Source organism: Apodemus sylvaticus, chromosome 1 (assembly GCF_947179515.1).
Source record: "Apodemus sylvaticus chromosome 1, mApoSyl1.1, whole genome shotgun sequence".
In the NCBI taxonomy this organism is placed as follows: domain Eukaryota; kingdom Metazoa; phylum Chordata; class Mammalia; order Rodentia; family Muridae; genus Apodemus; species Apodemus sylvaticus.
In genome coordinates, this window is record NC_067472.1 from 84,149,310 (window position 1) to 84,172,081 (window position 22,772).

Consider the following 22,772-nt stretch of genomic DNA (forward strand, 5'->3'; position numbering starts at 1 on the left):
CCAAATGGATCAAGGACCTCCACATAAAGCCAGACACTCTGAAGCTAATAGAAAAGAAACTGGGGAAGACCCTTGAGGACATCGGTACAGGGAGAAAGTTTCTGAACAGAACACCAGAAGCGTATGCTCTAAGATCAAAAATTGACAAATGGGACCTCATAAAACTACAAAGTTTCTGTACGGCAAAGGACACCATCAAAAGGACAAATCGGCAACCAACAAATTGGGAAAAGATCTTCACCAATCCTACATTAGATAGAGGGCTAATATCCAATATATATAAAGAACTCAAGAAGTTAGACTCCAGAAAACCAAACAACCGTATTAAAAAATGGGGTACAGAGTTAAACAAAGAATTCTCACCTGAAGAACTTCGGATGGCGGAGAAGCATCTTAAAAAAATGCTCAACTTCATTAGTCATTAGGGAAATGCAAATCAAAACAACCCTGAGATTTCACCTTACACCAGTCAGAATGGCTAAGATTAAAAATTCAGGAGACAGCAGGTGTTGGAGAGGATGTGGAGAAAGAGGAACACTCCTTCACTGCTGGTGGTGTTGCAAATTGGTACAACCACTCTGGAAATCAGTCTGGCGGTTCCTCCAAAAACTGGGCACCTCACTTCCAGAAGATCCTGCTATACCACTCCTGGGCATATACCCAGAGGATTCCCCACCATGTAATAAGGATACATGCTCTATGTTCATAGCAGCCCTATTTATAATTGCCAGATGCTGGAAAGAACCCAGGTATCCCTCAACAGAAGAGTGGATGCAAAAAATGTGGTATATCTACACAACGGAGTACTATTCAGCCATTAGAAACAATGAATTCATGAAATTCTTAAGCAAATGGATGGAGCTAGAGAACATCATACTAAGTGAGGTAACCCAGACTCAAAAGGTGAATCATGGTATGCACTCACTAATAAGTGGATATTAACCTAGAAAACTGGAATACCCAAAACATAATCCACACATCAAATGAGGTACAAGAAGAAAGGAGGAGTGGCCCCTTGTTCTGGAAAGACTCAGTGAAGCAGTATTCAGCAAAACCAGAACAGGGAAGTGGGAAGGGGTGGGTGGGAGGACAGGGGGAGAAAAGGGGGCTTATGTGACTTTCGGGGAGTGGGGGGCTAGAAAAGGGGAAATCATTTGAAATGTAAATAAAAATATATCGAATAAAAAAATAAAAAAATAAAAAGTACACAAAAAAGAATAGCTGCAGAAGATACACTGAAAAACAAAACAAAACAAAAACAAACAAACAAACAAACAAAAAAACAAAAACAACAACAAAAAAAAAAAACTTAAAGGCTGGAGAGATGGCTCAGCAGTTAAGAACACTGACTACTTTTTCAGAGGCCCAGAGTTTAATTCCCAGAAACCATATGGTGGCTTACAACCATCTCTAATGGCATCTGTTGCCCTCTTCTGGTGTGTCTGAAGACAGACACATATATAAAATAGATCTTTTAAAAAAACTTAAAAAATAAAATACAGTGACTAAATTTAGGACATTAACTAGATTAAGACTTAATAGTGAAAAAAGAATTTTAAAAGGCAAATCAAGATAAGATTAGATATGACTTGGAAAATGATGAAATCTCATGCCAGGGTTATAGGGGTTGAGACAGTTAAAGATTTTGACCACCAGGTTCTCTCCTACTTGCTTATTCAGTGAATCAGACATATCTGGTAGCTGGTGGCACTTAGGTAACTTGCTTTTTTTTCCCCCCCCTGAGGCACACACCAAAGTATTTTTCTCTTTGTCTAGGGAAAGTATTTTGTTTTGTCTAGGGAAGAGGTAAGATAAATAGTTCCTTGTGTGTCTTTGGCTAAACATGGCAGAAAGAGGAGCTTTTTTGTTTGTTCAGTGGGATTTTCTTTTCCTTCAGTTCCTTCAGTTTCTGATATGGTGATTGAGGATGGGATTGATCCAGGATAGATTTTGTCCTACTTAGGTTTGATATAGTTTAGTTGCCTGTTCAGTCTTGCTTGACAACTGTCTTGCTAAACAACCTAGTACAGTGTCTTGGTACATACTGATTGGTGGGTAAGTCCAGATGACTTGAAGTGTTAGTTGTAAGAACCATAAGCAAACTCAATGCAATCTTGATAAATTAAATGTTGACCTGGTCCTGGAATTTTAGAGGCTTCTGTGTGTAAAGTTTCATTGATACATAATGAAGGTTGTGGTTTTGGTTAATTTGTTTCTGGGATATTCAAGCTGAAGAAAATAGGAGTGTGTTTAGAATAGAGTGTTGCTGTGCTTCTGACAGTTGCTATGACATAGCTACATGCTGTAAGACTTGTTATCTCTCCCATGATCCATAAGACCTCTTAGTTGTTCTCTGTTTCCTCTATAAAGCAAACTATGCAAACTGGTGGAACCCGTATCTCCTCCTGTCTGTAGTTCATCTCTATCTTTGCTTGTTTCTGTTGCTCGAACCCCTAATCTGTTTAAGGAGAATTCCTCTACTTTTTGAATATCCTCTCTTTGAGCTGAAGAATGTTCTTCAGATCTTTCCTTTCCATTAGCTGCCTCTCTCTAGGTAGTCACAGATTCTTCCTTGCTTGTACAGCTCAGTTTCTGGGATCTGGAGAATGGTCAGTAGAAGCTGTTCTGTTTCTTTACCTGTCTTCTCCTTTACTCCTTTGTGATAGATATTTGCTTCACAGAGATCAAATGGTCATGTGAGCCTAGAGGATGACCACCCCAGTGCTTGTGTTACTTGACTTTTCTGTGGTATTTTGCATTGTTGCTTTAATCTCCTTGAGGTTCAGTTTGTGTGAACTCCTTTGACCAGTCTCATTTTTTTTTTTTTTTTTTTTTTATTAGACTCATGTTGTCAAGATTCTGGCCTGGTGGCCGCTCTTTTCAGTAAATACTGATTGCGCAGTTCTCTTGCTCATTTTATAGTCATATGCTTTTCTGATTTAAATTACTCTCCTAGATCTCTTTCCTGAGCCATGTGCAGCCATATTTGGGGTGATACGTAGGTGCCTCAAACTCAGCTTGTTCAGAACTCTGTGGCCTTTTATTTTCAGGTTTATTCCTGATCATTACCTAAGTCAGAAGAAAAAAAAAAAAAAACCTTAATGAAATTTCTGGTATTCTCTTTAGCTCCACTGACCTAGTATCACCAGCTACCCACTCATCTCCACGATACATGCCAATGGCTTTGTTTTGAAGCTCCTAGGTGAAGGAACAGAAGGCCACAAAACAACACATTTTACAGTGGCAAGGCAGAGATCAGGAGAGCTGAATCCTAATCATTAGGCCAACAGGGAAGAGACCAGTTTATCAATGAAGATAGATAAATAAGCAGAAATAGACCAAGAAAGAAGTCGACCTCTGCTGGGAGAAGTCGGCTAGTGTAGTGAAGGCAGTTCTATACCTGTTCCCTGCATGTTGTTTCTGGATGACATCCATGTTGCATTCTTCTAGCTCTGTTTGCTATCAGGTCCTTCCTCCACTATTTTTTTTTTTTTTCTTGAGACAGGGTCAGTCTCTGTTGTTCAGGCTGGCCTTGAATACACAGCAGTCCTCTTGTCCTAGACTCCCAACTGATGAGATAATTTGATGTGAGCAACCATGCCTGGCTTCCCTCTCTTTGTTTCCTGGTGAGTTTTGTTCGTGTCACATATATTATTTCTTATATCTCTTTGACTCTTCCTCCCAAACCAAATCTCAAAATATTTTATAATCAACTTTTTTTTTGTTACTTACATGTAACTGTCATTAAGCTTTAATGGTTCTTCACAATTAAATTATAACCTGTTTCTTCTTTATTTTTTTTGGTCTTTATTATTTTTCCTGATTGGAAATAAAACAGGCAGTTTGTGATTCATTCTCTCTCTCTCTCTCTCTCTCTCTCTCTCTCTCTCTCTCTCTCTCTCTGTGTGTGTGTGTGTGTGTGTGTGTGTGTGCATCTGTGCACACACTGACATCTGTTTGGAGTTGGTTTTGTTCTCTCCACTAACCTTTACATGGGTTTTGGGAATCAAACTCAGGTTGCCAGGTTTACATGGCAAGTGCCTGCTGAGCCATCTCCCTGGATCTATTTTTTAGTTGCTTTGTCATTTGTTTGGTTTTCTTTTTCATTCTTTACCTGGTAGGCCATTTCCCCCATGAATCTCTTCGTTTGGCTCTTTAGACATTATGCTCTTGATTTCTTGGCCACAGCTCTTTTTTTCTCAGTCTCCTTTGATGTCCTCCCATACCTGAATCTATGCGTTTTCTGAGTTTTCTCCTCTGGCTTGATGTCTCCTGATATCACTGGGCCATCTCACTGATATTTGTGATTACAACCACTCATCTGTTGACTTTTGTGTTTTTGTTTTTAGTGTAGACTTTTGCACTGAGCCTGCATGGGTACTTTCTTAGTTGTCTACTCTGTTTTCTTCTTAGAGGAACCACAGAGCTTTAGGCATAGTGGATTTGAAAGAGAACTTATCATCTTCCTCCTTTTCCATCTGTATTGATGTATATCTGAGCAGGCATGGATGGCATGGAGGCCTACTTCCTAAGTCTCTAATTGGCCACAGATTCTGTTGATTATGACTTATTTCTAAATCTCTTGCAAATTTGCCTTTTCATGTATGTCTTCACAGTGTTGTCTTAGACTCATGTTTTCTTTGCTTGTTTCCCAACTACTTTTCTACTGTTTACCACCCCCTACGCCAAATTAAAAACTTCTTGCTAAAGTTGGAGTGCTATTTGTCTCATTTATATATAAAATAATCTGCATGCATTATTCTGTAGCAATTCCTACAAGTCACTTCCTTTTACTTCAGACTAGTCCATCTTCTCTTCTCAGAGCACATGGTCTTAGCCAGTTCACTTAAAACCATTTCCTGGCTTCCTATATCATTTTGATTTGCTTTTTAAGTTTAAGTTCTTCCTGAGCTGGTCTTGACTTTACTCATTCGTCTTGCTTTTCCTTGCAGACCTGCATTTTCAGGTCTCTTGAACTTCTTAAGTCTTTCATAAAGGTGTCATACTTTCTTCCCACTTTGTCTCTTTAAATATGTTGCTCCCTCCTCCCCCGCCCCCTTGATTCCTGCCTTTACCCTTTAAGGCTTAAGTGACATAACTTGAGATATCATTATCCTCCAACTCATCATTCTCTAGCTTGTGTTCTACTTCCACAACACCTTCTCTGTACAACCACTATATTAATATAAAATATATATTCCTAAACTTTTAATTCTTAGAATAATTTTAGATTTACAGAAAAGTCAACAAAAATAGCATAAGAGTCCTTTCACAGCTAAGAAGTGAACATTAGTACCTTGCTGTTGGTTTAATTTATCTGGATGTTCCTCTGGTTTTGTTTCTCTGGAATTTTTTTGGGACACCTTTGAGATTTTAGATTCCTCTTTCAGAATTATGATAGTCTTTAGAGCCAGGAACTCACAACTGGTCTTATTGATTATTTACTTACAGAGTATTGTGTCAAAGAATGCGTTGCAGTATCGAGGAAATTCCCAACATGATGCCCAGGAGTTCCTGCTATGGCTTTTGGATCGAGTTCATGAAGATCTTAATCATGCTGTAAAGCAGAGTGGCCAGCCTCCTCTGAAGGTGAGTGCACGTCTCCCCGGGGCAGTCAGGGAGCAGGGAGAGGGAAAAGAGAGAAGGAAGGGTTCTCACAAATACCCATTGGGCTTGTTACATTAACTAGTGACTAGCTCTGTGTGTGTATAAAGCTAAGTGGACACTTTATGAGATATTTTTCTTGCTTATTGTGCTGGCAGTGTAAGGTAAAGACAACCTTACAGTCTAATGGAGGGCCGAGGTGGGGATCCGTTGCTTGCTATTCCATTAAGACATACTTTGTAATCAGTAGGACAAATAACACAGCCAGAAAGGAAATGTATGAGTGTCTTTACCGTTAGACTTGGATTTGAGCCTAGGCACTGAGTCCAGATGGTCCTACTGAGACACAGCATTTCTTACTCAACTTCTCTACGTGTGTCCTTAATATGATAAAGTGGCTCATATCATGGGAAGATTATTTCCCCAGGAAACTTTTGAGTTTGTGATGTCTCTTATGTATTTCAAAATTTCTAGTTTTAGAAACTTGGTGGATTCTTCTGATTTAAGGTCCTTTTGTTCCTGAACAATGTATTGTCATATAACTGGTAGATATGGCTGACTTACTATATGGGAACAGCCTCAAGGCCAGGCACTGTGTTACTCGTCCTTGTATCCTAACATCCTATACAATGTTCTCTACATATGGTAACAGATGTTTAGTAGTTAGGGACATTAGAAAGTTGAATATGAAGCAAACTGTGGATTAAGCATCAAGATAAAGATTGAAACAACCTAGGGAAGAGCTGGCCAGTTTCTCAACAGATAGAGAGTGATAAACATGATGTTCAGTAGCCTGTTTGAAGGAATGATTCCATGTGAACTGGGTTCTGTGTACTTTAACACAGTATTTTACAGAGCATCTTGGTTCCATATTCAGCTTAGAAAGGACATTGAGTATTTCGAGTATTTGTGACATATTATGATCAGCTTTCGGCCTGTGAATTTTACTTTTTTTTTTTTTTTAAGCCACCATCAGAGACAGATATGATGCCTGAGGGACCATCTTTTCCTGTGTGTAGCACTTTTGTACAAGAACTTTTTCAAGCCCAGTACAGGTAAGGAGCAAATGACAGGTTTTGACTTCCTGACGTAGTTCTGTGTGATCTTAATGTGAATGTTTTACATTTTTGTTTTCAAAGATCTTCTTTGACATGTCCTCATTGTCAGAAACAGAGCAACACTTTTGACCCTTTCCTGTGCATTTCGTTGCCTATTCCTTTACCCCATACAAGGTAAGAATATATGTGTAAAATTAACAGCTTGCTGTGATAGGGTACTTCTTCCTCTGTAGCCTCAGTTAAGGCTCTTCACGTATTTAGTTAAGTACTAGGTGTAATAGTAATGAACACAAGCCTTGTTAAATTCTTGAAGCTAAGTGCCTGTTGGAGTGTGCAAGCTGAGCAGGCACATGAGAGAGGCAAGCCCATGCCATAGTTTTTTTAAAACTGGTTGTCCTAGATTCTCTGGAGACCCTGCTTGTACTTATTTTAGACCTTAAAGAGTTTGCAGAAGTTAGACAGTTTTGAAGGAAAAGACAGAACCAATTATGACTATGTTATTTTTGAAAATATTTTTATGACAATAGCTTTTTCAAAGTTCTTTCAACTTGTTTAGTAGTTTTTAGTTAGGTTTAAATGAACTATTCTCATTTGGCTTCCAGATAAAGGGGAAGTCCTTCCTCCCCCCTTTTAGATAGAATCCTCCTGTTTATCATAGGCTGGCCTCAAACTTGTATAGTTGAGAGTGACCTTGAACTCTCATTCTCCTGCCTTCAGGTTCCAAGTGCTGCAGGGGCAGGCATATGCTCTATGTCATATTGCGGGAAGGCGGGGCCGTGTGTGCATGCTAGGGAACTGAGCTATGTCTCAGGCCTCATTTTAGTTTTTGTGTTAATTTCAGGTCAGGTTTGTTTCACCTATTCTATATTTGAGCTAAAATAAGTAACTAATGGGAAGATCTGACTTTGATCTGTACAGGCCTCTCTATGTCACTGTAGTGTATCAAGGGAAATGTTCCCATTGCATGAGGATCGGTGTGGCTGTGCCTCTCTCTGGGACTGTTGCCAGACTTCGGGAAGCTGTATCTATAGAGACAAAGATCCCCACTGATCAGGTAATAACCTGCTAGCCCAAACTACACCTGAGTCAAGTGTTGCATTCTGCTTATATGGATTTTTTTTTGCCCCAGTTGCTAACCATGTTTGAAATTTAAAACCAGTTGCATTTAGTGTTGAGGGGCAGATGGATGGAGGAAATCCAGACTCAAAGAATAAATAGAGTGTATAGAAAATTGTTTCCTGCCTCAATTAATTGTATATATAAAAGGAAAAACTGCTTTATGTAAGATCTTGTGGCTTTGTTTGTAAAGTGTGATTACTTAGCTTTTCACACTGCTGTAGCATTTAACAGAGAGGCTTAGGAATCAATCCCTTCTGCCTGGTTTGGTGGTGAGAATGGGCATCTCTCTAGGATGGTGTTCTGTCTGAAGCATATGATTGTTGTACTTCTTCTCTATCCCTGTTGTGGGGTTTGGACCTAGGGCCTTACTCCTGCAAGCAAGTGCACTGTACCTGAGGTACATCTGCCAGCCTGTTTTGTTTCCTTACTTAAAGATCAGAGTCTTTTGTTTAGATAGGGGAAAATTGGGTTTCCGCTTTTGGGAGAGGGACATATCTTTGATAAATAGTTATGTTTAAGTTGACTTTTGGCTTGCAGTGACTTAATATATTTCACACGTAGTTTTTACTGGAAAAATATCACAGGAAACATTTCTTGGGATTTATAAGGAAGGATGACTTACCAATGAAATAGCTTTTCCCTAGATAGCTTTTGGAAACTTCTATATAATTAATCACTTGAATAATAATGGTATTCTTTGGCCTCATTTGGCCCCATTTGGGCAATTACATTTAAAGCTATGTTGCTTTAATGTAGCAGATCTCTTCTATTTTCATAGACTGTGTTTAAATAGACTTTCTTTAAATTGCTGTTTGATTCCTTTTCTGTCCAGGATGAGGGGAGAGCAGAGAGAGGAGAGGTCTTGGCATCCAAGGCAGATGCAGCTGTGTCTTTAAAGCCTCAGAGCTGTCTCACTATTTTCACATGTGGTATAAATTGATAATATAATTACTACTTTGCTTTAGCGCTCAGCTTTCTGGAAGGTGAATTATACTTCCATGTGTACCAGGAGAAAAGTAGCATAAGCGTTAAATTCCTTAGAAAGAAATGTGGGAGGAGCTCCCCAGGGCCATTTGTGAAACAGATCATAGGTCTTTCCACCTCATGGACTTGGTTGGTACTAGTGGGGTGGTAGTGGGGCAGACTGGCAGTTGGTGCCCAATGGTGCCTCTTCACCCCATTGAAGAAGGCCCCATTCAAGGTCACAAGACTGGTTGATGGCAGCTGATACCTGGAACCTTCTCTAGCTCTGTCCAGTCTAGTACTTTTGCCCTGGACAACACTGCTGAACATGTAGTAGAAGCTATAAATGTAGCCATGGTTTCTTTCCTGCCTTTTGTTTTTCTGTTTCATCATAAAAATACAACTTAGAAATTAAAAGTATCTTTAAGCATCAATGCAAGCAAACAAGGTTACTAACTTTAGTGCTGTGTTATGTAGTATTTAGATTTTTTTTTTTTACCTGAGAGTATCCTACAGTCTTTTCTAACAGAATTATTTGCACACATTGTTCTTAGCTTTTTGTCTACTTAGGGTTTGGCTTCATAATACAGACACTATGTGGGTCATCCTTTCTAGTAGCTTTCCAAGTAAGTAGGGCTGCATTTAACTAGTTTCTAGCATTGGACATTTGAATTGATTGATTTTACATATTCCAATATAGGTAACCATGGTCATTTGACTTTTTTTTTTAATCTGAAAAGAGGTGAATTTAATGATATGAAAGAATGTCTTAGATTCAGATATAGATTGTTCTTTTCTAGACTGAAATCATATGGATTGTAAGAAACCTTAGGCAGGTCTCTGTTGCCGTCTTCCTTCTGTGAAACAGAAGAATAAGTAATTCTGTTATTATCATCACCTATCTCCAAACTTGGAGGAACTCTGGATTTAGTGCCATAAGTGGTCTGGTTTTAGAGTGTATTGTTAGACAGTTGCAAAGGTTATTATACTTCTATATACTTCTAAGAGTCTTTCATTACCAGAAACTAATATGACCCTAGAAGCTATCTAATAACCCTAACTGAACATTTCCAACATGAAGGTCTTCTGAGGGTCAGCGTAGGATTAGAAGATCATTTTATATTGAATTTCCAGTTACACAGCTGTTCACATTTTCCCTTTTTTTTTTTTTAGATCGTGTTAACAGAAATGTACTATGATGGGTTCCATCGTTCCTTTAGTGACACAGATGACCTGGAGACGGTTCATGAAAGTGATTGCATTTTTGCCTTTGAGACTCCAGAAATATTTAGGCCCGAAGGAATTCTCAGTCAAAGAGGTAAATGGTCGTGTTATAGAATGCACCTTAGCTTACAGATTTGACCACTGTGGACATTGATGTGTTATGTGATAGTATACAAGTTTAAAAATTGTGATTAAGTGCACATACTGTTGTGTTTTTTAGTTTTTTATTATCTTTAGTTTGTTTTCAATAAAATATATTTTATTGCTACTAGTGATCCTTCTGAACACCAAATCTGATTCCTCTATATTGAACATCTGGCTCTTTACCTGCCTGTTATACACAGTTCTTTACATGCCTTCACATTATGTAGAGGCCCATCTCAGCAGCTTTTCTCCTTATTTGCTTTAAGCTACTTGAATACTCTAGTCACATATGTGTGTTTGGGTTTTAATATCTCTGTTCTGTTTCCTTTCCTAATTTACTGGAAACTACTGAACATGTTGTAAAGCCATCCTTCCTCACATTACTCAGAGAACAAGGCTAATTTCTTTTGTTAAGTGTTAATAACAGCTTTTTTATTTGACTTCTATTTTGGACATGAATTTGCACTTAGATCCTTAGATGCCCTTCTTCCCATTCAGTCAAGTGAATTTTTTTCTTTTTATACCATTATTTTTAATAAATCACTGTTCCTTATTTTATTCTCTTTTTGTTGTTTTTCTGTTTATCTTATTGCCACATGAATTTGTGTTCCTGTGCTCAATAATAAATAAAAATATAAATTTAAGACAAAAGCAGAAGAGAGAAATCTCAAAACTAATTATTAAAAATAAAAAATACATAACTGAAAGTATAGCCCCAACTTCTTTTGTAACTAAATAAAAAACACATTTGGACAGGGTCAGGTACCAACAAAGACAGACAAGTGAATGAGTAGAAATATGTTCCCAGCGACTGCTTCCTCTAGTGAAGCCTTATGTCCTGAGTGGGTTCTGCTTCTTAGTAGTACTTTTAGCTGGGGACCAAAACTTAGTACATCGGCCTTTAAAGGACTTGTTGGCTACCTAGCTCCTCTGGTTTGCAGAACTCCAGTCATTGCTTCTGTTCTGTTGGTTATAAAGTGATACCTACTCTTCCTTTGGAATTTCTTTGTCGTATTTATGCTAAAATGTGTACCCTCTAGCAGCTTAAGTAAAGTTCAGGTTTTGTATTTCTAGTGATTGCTTTTTTTAAACTATCAGAAATTTATTTTGATATTAGCTTTGTATTTGTCATTCAAATTGTTATAATGCTACTGCATCTTAACAGCAAGCCTTATGTTGCTGGCTGCTTATGTATTGCCAGAACTTTGCTGTGAATGTTTGTTTGTAAGCTGTTCTATTTTTTTCTTCTAGTGTTACTATTATTGGTGGTGTTGGCAGAAAAGCCTCTTCTCCTTATGGGGGTGCCTTTCATTAGCTGACATTCTTTGGAAAGAGTAAAGAAATTGACAGATACTGCCATTGATTAGCTACAGAGCCTTGTGATATGAAGAACTTGATGGCCCTAAATAACAGGAAGTTCTGCTATAAGACACTGAAGATTTGTGCTGTCAGGCATTTTTGTTCTTGTTAATATGGGTTGATCTATTGTACTTATGTTCTCACAATAGCTCCTGATTAGTAAGTACAGTTTCATCTCTTGCTATAATAGTCAGGGACAAAAAAAAAAAAAAAAAAAAAAAAAAAAAAAAAAAAAAACCTGCTAGTGAAACCTCGTAGATGATTCTAAATGTTGTCTGTATTTTTTTCTGGAATGCGTTTGATTACTGGTTACTGGATCTAACTTTAAATTGTATTTGTGGATCATTCTAGTAAACTTGCTCTTCAAAATTATGTCTGACTTAGAATCATGGAGAGTTCTAATTTCCAGTTTTAAAAGATAGGGAAGCCTACTTTAAAGGAAACAATGGATGCTGATACCTAGCCTATTGGCTAAATGAGTGATCTTATAGAGAGAGTGTCCTTATTTTAAATTGTAGTTTAAATTATAAATGACAGGGGTTTTTTTGAATTTTTTATTAAACTAATAAAATTTATTTTAAAATATACAACTCAGTATTGACATTTTTTAAGTCATCAAAATAATTTATAATAGTTAAATGCCTCCTAAATATATATGATGTCTTTTGAAGCTAAAAGTAATATGCACTCAACCAGTTTTTAAAATCTATTTGGAACATTAAACATGATAGAAGTAGAAAAACAAATCTCTTATGAAGTCCTCTTTGAAAGAAATTGTGACAGGTTCCTGATTAGACAGAAACCCTTCCATCTCCAAGAGAGAATATGCAGCATAACTGTGACTTCATAGAATGAATTGGGTAATGTTCTTTCTATTTCTATTTTGTGAAATAGTTTGAAGAGTATTGGTATTAGGTCTTCTTCGAAGGTCTGATAGAATTCTGCACTAAACCCGTCTGGTTCTGGACTTTTTTTTGTTGGGAGACTTTTAATGACTGCTTCTACTTCTTTAGGGGTTATGGGACTGTTTCAATGGTTTATCTGATCCTGATTTAACTTAGGTATTTAGTATCTGTCTAGAAAATTGTCCATTTCATCCAGATTTTCCATTTTTGTTGAATATAGGCTTTTGTAGTAGGATCTGCTGAGTTTTTTGAATGTCCTCAGTTTCTATTGTTTTATCTCCATTTTTATTTCTGATTTTGTTAGTTTGGATACTGTTTCTGTGCCCTCCGGTAAGTCTGGCTAAGGGTTTATCAATCTTGTTGATTTTCTCAAAGAACCAGTTCCTGGGGGCTTGTAGGAGGCTGTAGCTACTTAACAGGAGCCAGGGGCCTAGAGGGCGTGGCCAAACACCTGCCATCCCTTGCCTTAGACACTAACCTGCTGGTTTTAAGCCTGAGCTCAGCTCACCACCCCACATTTGTATAGTTCTTTTTGTTTCTACATGGTTGATTTCAGCCCTCAGTTTGAGTATTTCCTGCCATCTACTCCTCTTGGGTGTATTTGCTTCTTTTTGTTCTATAGCTTTCATGTGTGCTGTAAAGCTGTTAGTGTGTGCTCTCTCCAGTTCTTTTTGGAGGCACTCAGAGCTATGAGTTTTCCTCTTAAGTACTTCATTGTGTCCCATAAGCTTGGGTATATTGTGCTTTCATTTTCATTCAATTCTAAAGAGTCTTTAATTTCTTTCTTTATTTCTTCCTTGACCAAGTTATCATTTAGTAGGGTGTTGTCCAGCTTTTATGTGTATGTGGGCTTTCTGTTGTTTTTGTTGCTGTTGAAGACAGGCCGTAGTCCATGGTCATCTGACAGAGTGCATGGAATTATTTCAGTTTTCTTGTATCTGTTGAGGCCTGTTTTGTGACCGCTTATATAGTCAGTTTTGGAGAAGGTACCATGAGGTGCTATGAAGAAGGTATATTCTTTTGTTTTAGGATGTAATGTTTTATAGATATCTGTTAAGTCCATTTGGTTCATAACTTCTGATAGTTTCAATGTGTTTCTGTTTAGTTTGTGTTTCCATGATCTGTCCATTGATGAGAATGGGGTGCTGAAGTCTTCTAGTATTATATGAAGTACAATGTGTGCTTTGAACTTTAGTGAAGTTTCTTTTATGAATGTGAGTGCCCTTGCATTTGGAGTATAGATGTTCAGAATTGAGAGTTTGTCTTGGTAGATTTTTTCCTTTGATGAGTATGAAGTGTCCCTCCTTATCTTTTTTGATAACATTTGATTGAAAGTCGATTTTATTCAATATTAGAATGGCTACTCCAGCTTGTTTCTTAGGACTGTTTGCTTGGAAAATTGTTTTCCAGCCCTTTACTCTGAGGTAGTGTCTGTCTTTGACACTGAGGTGCATTTCCTGTATATAGCAAAGTGCAGACTCCTGTTTAGGTATCCAGTCTGTTACTCTATATCTTTTTATTGGGGAATTGAATCTATTGTGTTAAGAGATAGTAAGGAATAATGATTGTTGCTTCCTGTTATTTTTGTTACTATAGGTGGAATTATGTTTGTGTGACTATCTTCTTTTGGGTTTGAAAGATTACTTTCTTGCTTTTTCTAGGGTGTAGTTTACCTCCTTAAGTGGGAGTTTTCCATCTATTATCCCTTGTAGTGCTGGACTTGTGGAAAGATATTGTGTAAATTTGTTTTTGTCATGGAATATCTTGGTTTCTCCATCTATGGTAATTGAGAGCTTTGCTGGGTATGTGGTGGCATTTGTGTTTTCTTAGGGTTTGTATGACATCTGCCCAGTATCTTCTAGCTTTCATAGTCTCTGGTGAGAAGTCTGTTGTAATTCTGATAGGTCTGCCTTTATATGTTCCTTGACCTTTTCCCCTTACTGCTCCTAATATTCTTTCTTTGTTTTGTGCATTTGGTGTTTTGACTATTATGTGACAGGAGGAATTTATTTTCTGGTCCAATCTATTTGGGTGTGGAGAGCTGTGGCACAGGGTCAGCTCTGGGGTGTGGATGGAAATCTCCTGTCCCCAGCTGTTCCCTAGTTCCTGTGGCCTGATGGCTCCGGGCAGATTACTCTTGAGCCAGGAATTTGAGCAGGAGTGGTGGTCTTAGCTTTGCTCACAGGTGTGTTGGCACTCCTGGGAGACTAGCTCTTTCCTGTTGGGTACAGGATCAGCTCTGGGCGCACACCGAAATGACAGTTTTTTTTTTTTTTAATTATTTTTATTTCTAGTCTTTGTAATAAATGAATAAGAAGAATCTTGAAGAGCTAAGTTGAGCTGTTTTTATTTTGTTTCAGGCATTCACTTAAACAACAATCTAAACCACTTGAAATTTGGCTTGGATCATCACAGACTGTCTTCCCCAGCACCAACAGCAGCAAAACAAGGGCGAGTGGACTTGCCCACAAGAGTGGCAAGCGACAAGATTGTTCTGCTTGTATGTAACCGGGCCTGCACTGGACAACAAGGGAAAAGGTAAGAACCAGCTCTTACCCAATAAGTACTGACATTTTTGAGGCTAAATGCTTTAAAATAGTTTTTGAAAGCAGGGATGAAAAATCTACTTTTAATGGTAATTTTGCTTTGTTTTTGAGGTAGGGACTCACAGTGTATTCCAGGTTACCTATGAACTCCCGATCCTCTAACTCAGTTCCCAAATGCTGGAGGTACAGGCACGTGCCATCATGCCCACTTGCAGTTAATTTTTGGTTCTTATATTCAGAAGTAATCTTCATATATGTTGATTTAATTTATTGGGTTGGGAATGGAGAGACTACAAAATTACAGTTAGAATCTGAATAAAAGGTGCATATTGTAAGACTTTCGTAGCTTTTGAGAGCTTATATTCTATGTGTATAAAGCTATTCTGAACCTGTATCTTAAAACTATATCTTACTATGTCTGTTTGGATGGTACACCCTCCTCAGACTTATGTCCCAAACCAAACTCATTATCTTTCTCTTCCAATATTTCCTGTCTTGGCAAATAGTACCATCGTTCATTGAGCACTGTAGGTCAGAAATCTGGGAGTCAAAAATCTCTCTCAGATTTCTCTGTTGCCTTCTTTAAGAATTTATGGGAACTATAGAATATCTTTCAAAATAGCTTTATCATAGAAGTGTCACCTGAGTGATAACAGATGAATGTGTTTCAGGAGAAGGACTTGTTTTTTGTTTGTTTGTTTGGTTGGTTGGTTTTTAAAAAACTAGTCAAGATAGCCATTAATTTCACTTTGATATAAGTTCCTTGGGTGGTAACATAAACATAAAAGATCTATTAATGTTATTTCACATCTATTAATGATATCAACAAAAATGCTGATGCTTATAGTCTCTGGGGATATAGACAGGTTCCCTGTTTTCATGAAGCTGGTATCCTAGTTAGGACAGGCTAACCCAAAACAAGTAAATACATTTAACCTCAAGTAGTTATCACCATGTTGAAGACACTGGCACTGACTAAAATGATAAGGTGTGAATGAGTAAAGGCTCTGGGTCTGCGTGTGAACCAGAGTATGGATGGTGCCCCAGGGAGGAGGAGTGAGCTGTGTAGCATCTGGGGAGAGGTCATGTGTATGGGGCCCAGTGCATATTAGAAATATGATGTGTTTAAGGTACAGAATGGAAGGGAGCATATGGTAATTTCATTGCATTTATACCAATGAAAACCCCTTTGTGGCACCAGGCTCTTAAGAGTAGAGTCATTACTTTGTGATAGGAAGTTGTTTGATTCATGGGGGCTTACAGGCAAATAGCTTCAGTGCTACTGTGGTGTGTAAACCCATAGATGGTCATTAGCAATGATTTTCATGGTATTTTTACCACTCTGCATCTTCCTGAGTCTTCATTAGAGTTCATCTTTTAGCTAGATTTGTCATTATTGCATTGACTGCTTCGGTTTTCTACGTAATTGGCTGTTTAGGCCACAAAGGTAGTAAATTTCTTTCTTGCCATCAGTCTTTTGCTGTTTTAGTTAGGGTTTCTGTTGCTGTGGTAAACTACCATAACCATGAGCAACTTGGGGAGTGAAGGGTTAATTTCATCATACAACTCACAAGTTACATTTCATCACTGAGGGAAGCCAGAGCAGGAACCTGGAGTCAGGGTCGGGAGCAGAAAGAAGCCATGAAGGAATGCTGCTTACTGATGTGCTCACCATGGCTTGCTGAAGCTGCTTTCTTGTGGCACCTCCTAGGACTACCAGATCACATAATGAGCTGGGCTTTCCCACTGCAGTCATTAATCAGGAAGATGCCCCTCAGGCCAGTGTGATGGGAGCGTTTTCTCAATTGAATTTCCTTCTTCCAAAATGACTGTAGCTTGTATCTGGTTGACATCAACCTAGACAGCACATGGAGGCAGATGGAACATCAGGCCATGTTTATAACCAGTAGCTAGTGCTGTGGTTCATGGGGAATGAGAGTTTCATGCAGATAAGCAGGAGAGAATATAGAAAGGTGGGGAGGGAATTCCATACTGAGGGAGTGTGGTCTGCAACTGATCTGGATATATAGAGGAGACATTCAGAAAGCTGAACCAGAATGGTCTTCAGCTCCCCCCCCCCATGTATTTTTATTTTATTCGATATATTTTTTATTTACATTTCAAATGATTTCCCCTTTCTTGGTCCCCGCTCCCTGAAAGTCACATAAGCCCCTTTCCCGGTCTTCAACTTCTAATTGCATGTTAGAACTACCTGGGGCCTCCTCAGAAAGGCCTCAGTGCTAGGTCTCATTGCAGACATACTTCTCCAGAATCTCTGGAGCTGGCTTGGGCAACATTCATTTCTGGTGTTTCTTTGGTGGTTTCAGATGTAGCTGAGCCTGAGAACTAGGTAATGGTCTCTGGTTTTATGTGGTGTAGGAATCTGGCAGAGCCCTGCTGGCTTCTACCCTAGTTAGGAGCTGCCTTCAAGTACCACTTGCTTGCCAGTGCCCCTCTTGTCAGTACCAGAGTATGGCTGCATGCTTCTTGGACCCTCTGGTCTTACCTGTTCTTGATACCTTATGTCTTGATTTACACAGTTGGTTATGCTCCTGTCCACTTTCATGCCTCTTGTTCATGGTCTCTGCCTCCTTGTTGCTCCACAGAAGCCATTTGTTAACCTGAGAGATCTAAGCAGTTCTTTTGACTTTATTTTCTCCTTTTGAGAATGACCATGTTAGTTTTTTTTTTTCCTCTGTTCAAGAACTGTCCTAAAACCAGTTAGATTGTGATCCAATCTAAAAAGACTAAGTCTAGGGGATTGCAACTCTAAGGGGATTACTGTATTTTAAGGTGACCCCATTGTTTATGTTGTAGGTTTGGCCTGCCCTTCGTCCTACACCTAGAGAAGACAGTAGCATGGGACCTTCTGCAGAAGGAGATCCTGGAGAAGATGAAGTACTTCTTGAGGCCTGCTGTCAGCACTCAGGTTTGTAAGCGCTCAGATGTCCCCATAGAGCATGGTTTTCACTCAACAGCAGCAACTAGGGCAGTGAAATTGCTTTGGTTAGGATTTCAAAAATGAGAATTTATCTCCAGTTTCTGAAAGGAGTTTCAGAAGTTCCCCTTGAATTGCTGTGTTTCCTTATGGTGCCAATCTAGTCCATATGATCAGCGTGAAGACACTATAGAACTTCTGTAATTTTAAAAATTACTATTGCTGTATTAAGGTATTCATAGAAAGCCATTAAATCAGTGTCCAGTGAAAGCAATGGAATGCTCACATACTTGATAAATAAGTTGTATTTGAGTGCCTTATATTCAAAGTGGAAAAGTATTTTGCAAGGTGAGCTGTTTGCTGCCTGTCTGATCTGTTTTGAAAATTCCGCTTGGAAACATGCTCCTGACTAATAATGCTCCAGTTTAATTCTCATTTGACATTTGATACAGGTGTGCCCATTCAGTTTGCGTGTGGTCAGTGTCGTGGGAATAACTTACTTGCTGCCTCAGGAAGAACAGCCCTTGTGCCACCCAACAGTAGAAAGGTAATAGACAAACATAAAACTACCTTCAAGAAACTTACATGTGCTACGTAAAGTAATAGCTGATGTCTGCTATGGTTTCCATGTGTCTCAAGTTCTTTAAGCTCATGTAGAAATTAAGTACTTGTGTTGCTTTTGATTCATGGTAGGTACAAAGTTGTCCTAGTCAGGGTTACTATTATTGTGATGAAACACCATGACCAAAAGTAAGTTGGGAGGGCTTATACTTCTGCATTATGTTCATTATTAAAGGAATTCAGGACAGGAACTAATAGGTCAGGAACCTGAAGGCAGGAACTGATGCAGAGGCCCTAAGGAGTGCTGCTTACTGGCTTGCTCCTAATGTATGCTCAGTCTGCTTTCTTACACAACCCAGGACCACTTGTCCAGGGTGGCCCCACCCACAGTGGCCTCAGCCCTCTTACATCAATCACTAATTTAAGAAAATGCCCTGTAAGCTTGCCTACAGCCCAATCTTATTGCGGCATTTTCTCAATTGAGCTTCCTTTCTCTCCAGTGACTCTAGCTTATGTCAAGTTGACATAAAACTAGCCAGCACAGAAGTATTCTCTTCCTTGAAAGTAGAGTAGCTCATGATAGGAAGGGGGTACACACACACACACACACACACACACACACACAGACATTCATTTACATGTTTGTGTATGTATGTATATGTGTATGTATATATGTGCATGTATTCATAAATATAAATAAAGAAATTACACTCTTAATTCACCAAGATGGAAGTGTTCCGGGGTAATGTTCTAGGCATGCTGTAGTCATTACCTGGTAACTGTGGTCTAGAAGGTAAAGCCCATGCTCCACAGTTTGGACTCTACTCATCTTTGGTCAGGTGTCTTTCTCCACTATAGCAAACCTGTCTTTGTTGTCATTGTACTGGTGAGTGCTTGAACACATAACATTGTCTTATATATATACTTTGCATGGATGGTTTCTGCTGTCCATAATTTCTTTATTAAGAAAACACTTACTTGGTCCTACTCCTCTGATGGAATTAATTGTTCTACTTTGCTACCCCTGTGCTTTTATACATAATATTATTCTATTACTTTTATACTATCTATTGTACTAGCAGATATTTCTATAGACTGTCCGTATGTGGCTACACAAATATGGAAAAATTGTACTGTTTTTATTGTGAAGATTCTTTTCAGCACATACTGTTGAAAAGCACAGGACTCTGTATGATGATGCATGCCTATAATTCCAGCACAGGAAGGTCAGAATTTGAAGGCTGTTCTTGGCAACATAGTGATTTGAGACCTGGGATATATGAGATCCTGTCTCACCCCACCCCCTCTTTTTTTTTTTTTAAACAAACATTGTCTTGTTTGGTTTTAGACATTAGTGATGAGTGTCTCAAAAAATGGTGATTACCGGTGAATTGGCTAGTGTGCATTTACAGAGAAGGAAGGCACAGAAGAGTTGACGTGGGCATAAATTAGGCATAGTGGGGTGGGCTTGAGCAAGTGTGAGAGCAGCCTGATCATAAGAAACTGCATCTAGTCTGTATGGGTCAGACCTGGACAGACGTTAGGAAGATAACACATAACAAGAAAACCTATAGGGTGATACTACATTTCTTATACTCTTTATTTCTGTATTGCATATTTTATGGATTTTCATTCTGTTTGTAAACTAGTTAGAAAATCAGGCTACATTGGTTTCATTAAAGACTTTCTGATGGGGGAACTATAAAGATTTCCTATAATTCTAGATAGAATATAGTCATATTTAAGTAAACGCTTTCATTTAGAAATAATATGTGGCTCCACTCTCATTCTTTAGGGCATTAAAGTCCTGTGGACCAGGTGGCACAGCTCATGTGAAACTGGTAGTAGAATGGGACAAGGAGACAAAAGATTTGTAAGTTACTTCTCCTCCTCCTTTTCCCCCTCCCCTTCTCCTGCTCTGGAGTATACAAGTCTTACCATTAGCTGAGTATCTGAAGTGTGTTTTAATTGAAGCCGTTTATTATTCTTTTCCCAACTTTTGTCCAAGGCTGAAAACTTTAGAAAACTTATTGCTGCTGAGGGGAAAGCCATATGTTCATTAACTGCCATATAGGTTAGTCTATTTAATTTTTTTGTTAAAGATTCATCAGCTCTTGTAGCTTATATCAGACAGGATCAGGTGTGTCCAGGACTGTATGGCTGTAAACTAGTAAACCTGTATCAAATACATGTCCTTAGATACATGGACAAGAATGAATGGTTTAGGCAGCGCTGACAGAGAGGTAGTTCTGATTAAGAGCACATGCTACTCTTGCAGAGGAACCAAGTTCAGTTCCTAGCACCTGTGTCAAGTGGCTAACAACAGCCTGTAAGTCCAGCTTAGATCTGACACCTCACCTCCATGAGGACTTACACTCACATGTGCATATCCACACAGATAGATGTACATACACATAATTTAATTTAAAACAATTAACAAGCTAACTCTAAGTCATCTTTTGAAATAACTTTGCTGATGGAGACATTTCCAAGAACTTTTTGGAATGTCGAAGAGTTGAATGACTCCTATTTGATCTATTGGGTTATAAATTTATAGCTACTTTAAAAAACTGTTGTTGTGTCTGTGAATGTTCTTATAAGACATTCTTTGAAAGGTGCTTTCCCCTGAATTGCAGCTTGTTTGTAAACACCGAAGATGAGTATATCCCTGATGCAGAGAGTGTTCGTCTGCAGAAGGAGCAGCATCATCAGCCACAGACCTGCACTTTATCACAGTGTTTCCAACTCTACACCAAAGAGGAACGGGTAAGATGTAGGCCTGCCTACAAGAGGACAGTGAGGAGATTCATCATGCCCCAGGAATTTTCAGTCCCACAGGCTCCACATATTTAAGTGGGCATTTTTAGTGTTAGTCCCTTTAGAACTTTTATAAGGAGTAACTTAAATGTTTGAGTATTTGGAGTTTGTCTTAGGGTTTTACTGCTGTGAACAGATACCATGACCAAGGCAACTCTTCTAAGGACAACCTTTAATTGGGGCTGGCTTACAGGTTCAGAGGTTCAGTTCATTATTATCAAGGCAGGAACATGGCAACATCCAGGCAGGCATGGTGCAGGAGGAGCTGAGAGTTCTTCTACATCTTCATCTGAAGGCTGCTAGCAGAATACTCTCTTCCAGGCAGCTAGGGCTAGGGTCTTAACGCCCACACCTAGAGTGGCACACCTACTCCAACAAGACCACACTTCCTAAGAGTGCCACTCCCGGGCCCAAACATATATAAACCATCACAGAGTGCTCTAGAAATGAACCTTTGTAATTATTTTTTTTTTAAATAACATATATTTTGTTCATTTCAGTTTGGAATTCTTTAATTATTTTTCCTTAATAATGAAAACTTTTCTCTTTTTTTTTTCTTTTTTCATTTTATTTTTTGTTTTTGTTTTTGAGACAGGGTCTCACTATGTAGTCCCAGCTTCTTTGAAACTTGATATGTAGACCACGATGGTCTCATGCTCAAGGCAGTCCTCTCTCTCCCTTTCCCTCCTGGATGCTGGGATTACAGGCGTGGCTGCCAACACACTCAGCTTTTCTTAATTTAGTACACATGTACAGTAATCACAGGTGTCAGTATCTAAATGAAATTTAGATTGAGTAATTAAGATAAGATGAAAAATTAAGTTTCTTAGTTGTGTAAACTCCATCGAAAATGCCTCAACTACTGTGGCTCTAGTGCAGAGCAACAGATATATCATGTTCTGTGTGCTGGCCACTTGGCAGAATGGTTTGCATACAGAAGGGATTCAGTAAGTATTTAAATGTTAAATGGACAGGTAGATGGATAGATACATCTCAGTGGGGCCCAGGCCTATAGGAAATCTTGACCAGAGTGTGTGTAGAGTTCATCCAGTCTTTTGTTGCTGTTCATGATTTGTGTTAGTCTTTGTATAGCTGTGACAGAACGAACGCCTGATACATTCAAGATAAACAACTTAAGAGGGAAAGAAAGATCTATTTTAGTTACCGGTTTCAGGCCATAGTCCTTTGTTCTGTTGATTCTGGGTCTGTCATGAGACAGAGTATCCTGGAGATGGGGAGTATGTGGAGGAGAAGGCTACTTGCCTCCGTGGTTGGTAGGAAACAACGAAAAAGATCAAAAGGGACCAAGAAAAAGATACTCCCAAAGCTCTATGATGGGTGACCTACTACCTCCAGCTAGATCCATCTCAAGGGTTCCAGTACCTACAAAAATAGTGTAACCAGGTAGGGGCCAAATATTAAATGCATAAGCTTTTGGGGAGCACTTGTATTAAGCTGTAGTAGGATCTTAATTTTGACCATTATTTCACCCTTTGCTTTTGTACATATGGAATTAGGCACCTTAGGATTAGAA

At 38.7% G+C, this 22,772-nt stretch overlaps 1 protein-coding gene across 1 annotated transcript in view; it reads left to right on the top strand.

Moving 5' to 3' along the window:
• Usp31 (ubiquitin specific peptidase 31) overlaps window positions 1–22,772 on the top strand; it is a 67,099-nt gene that overhangs the window by 26,508 nt on the left and 17,819 nt on the right. Inside the window, exons 2-11 of the mRNA XM_052199943.1 lie at window positions 5,452–5,589; window positions 6,571–6,659; window positions 6,744–6,836; window positions 7,581–7,716; window positions 9,918–10,062; window positions 14,737–14,914; window positions 17,740–17,851; window positions 18,313–18,407; window positions 20,217–20,294; window positions 21,058–21,187. Of these exons, the coding sequence (XP_052055903.1) occupies window positions 5,452–5,589; window positions 6,571–6,659; window positions 6,744–6,836; window positions 7,581–7,716; window positions 9,918–10,062; window positions 14,737–14,914; window positions 17,740–17,851; window positions 18,313–18,407; window positions 20,217–20,294; window positions 21,058–21,187 (1,194 nt within the window). The remainder of the gene's footprint in view (window positions 1–5,451; window positions 5,590–6,570; window positions 6,660–6,743; window positions 6,837–7,580; window positions 7,717–9,917; window positions 10,063–14,736; window positions 14,915–17,739; window positions 17,852–18,312; window positions 18,408–20,216; window positions 20,295–21,057; window positions 21,188–22,772) is intronic.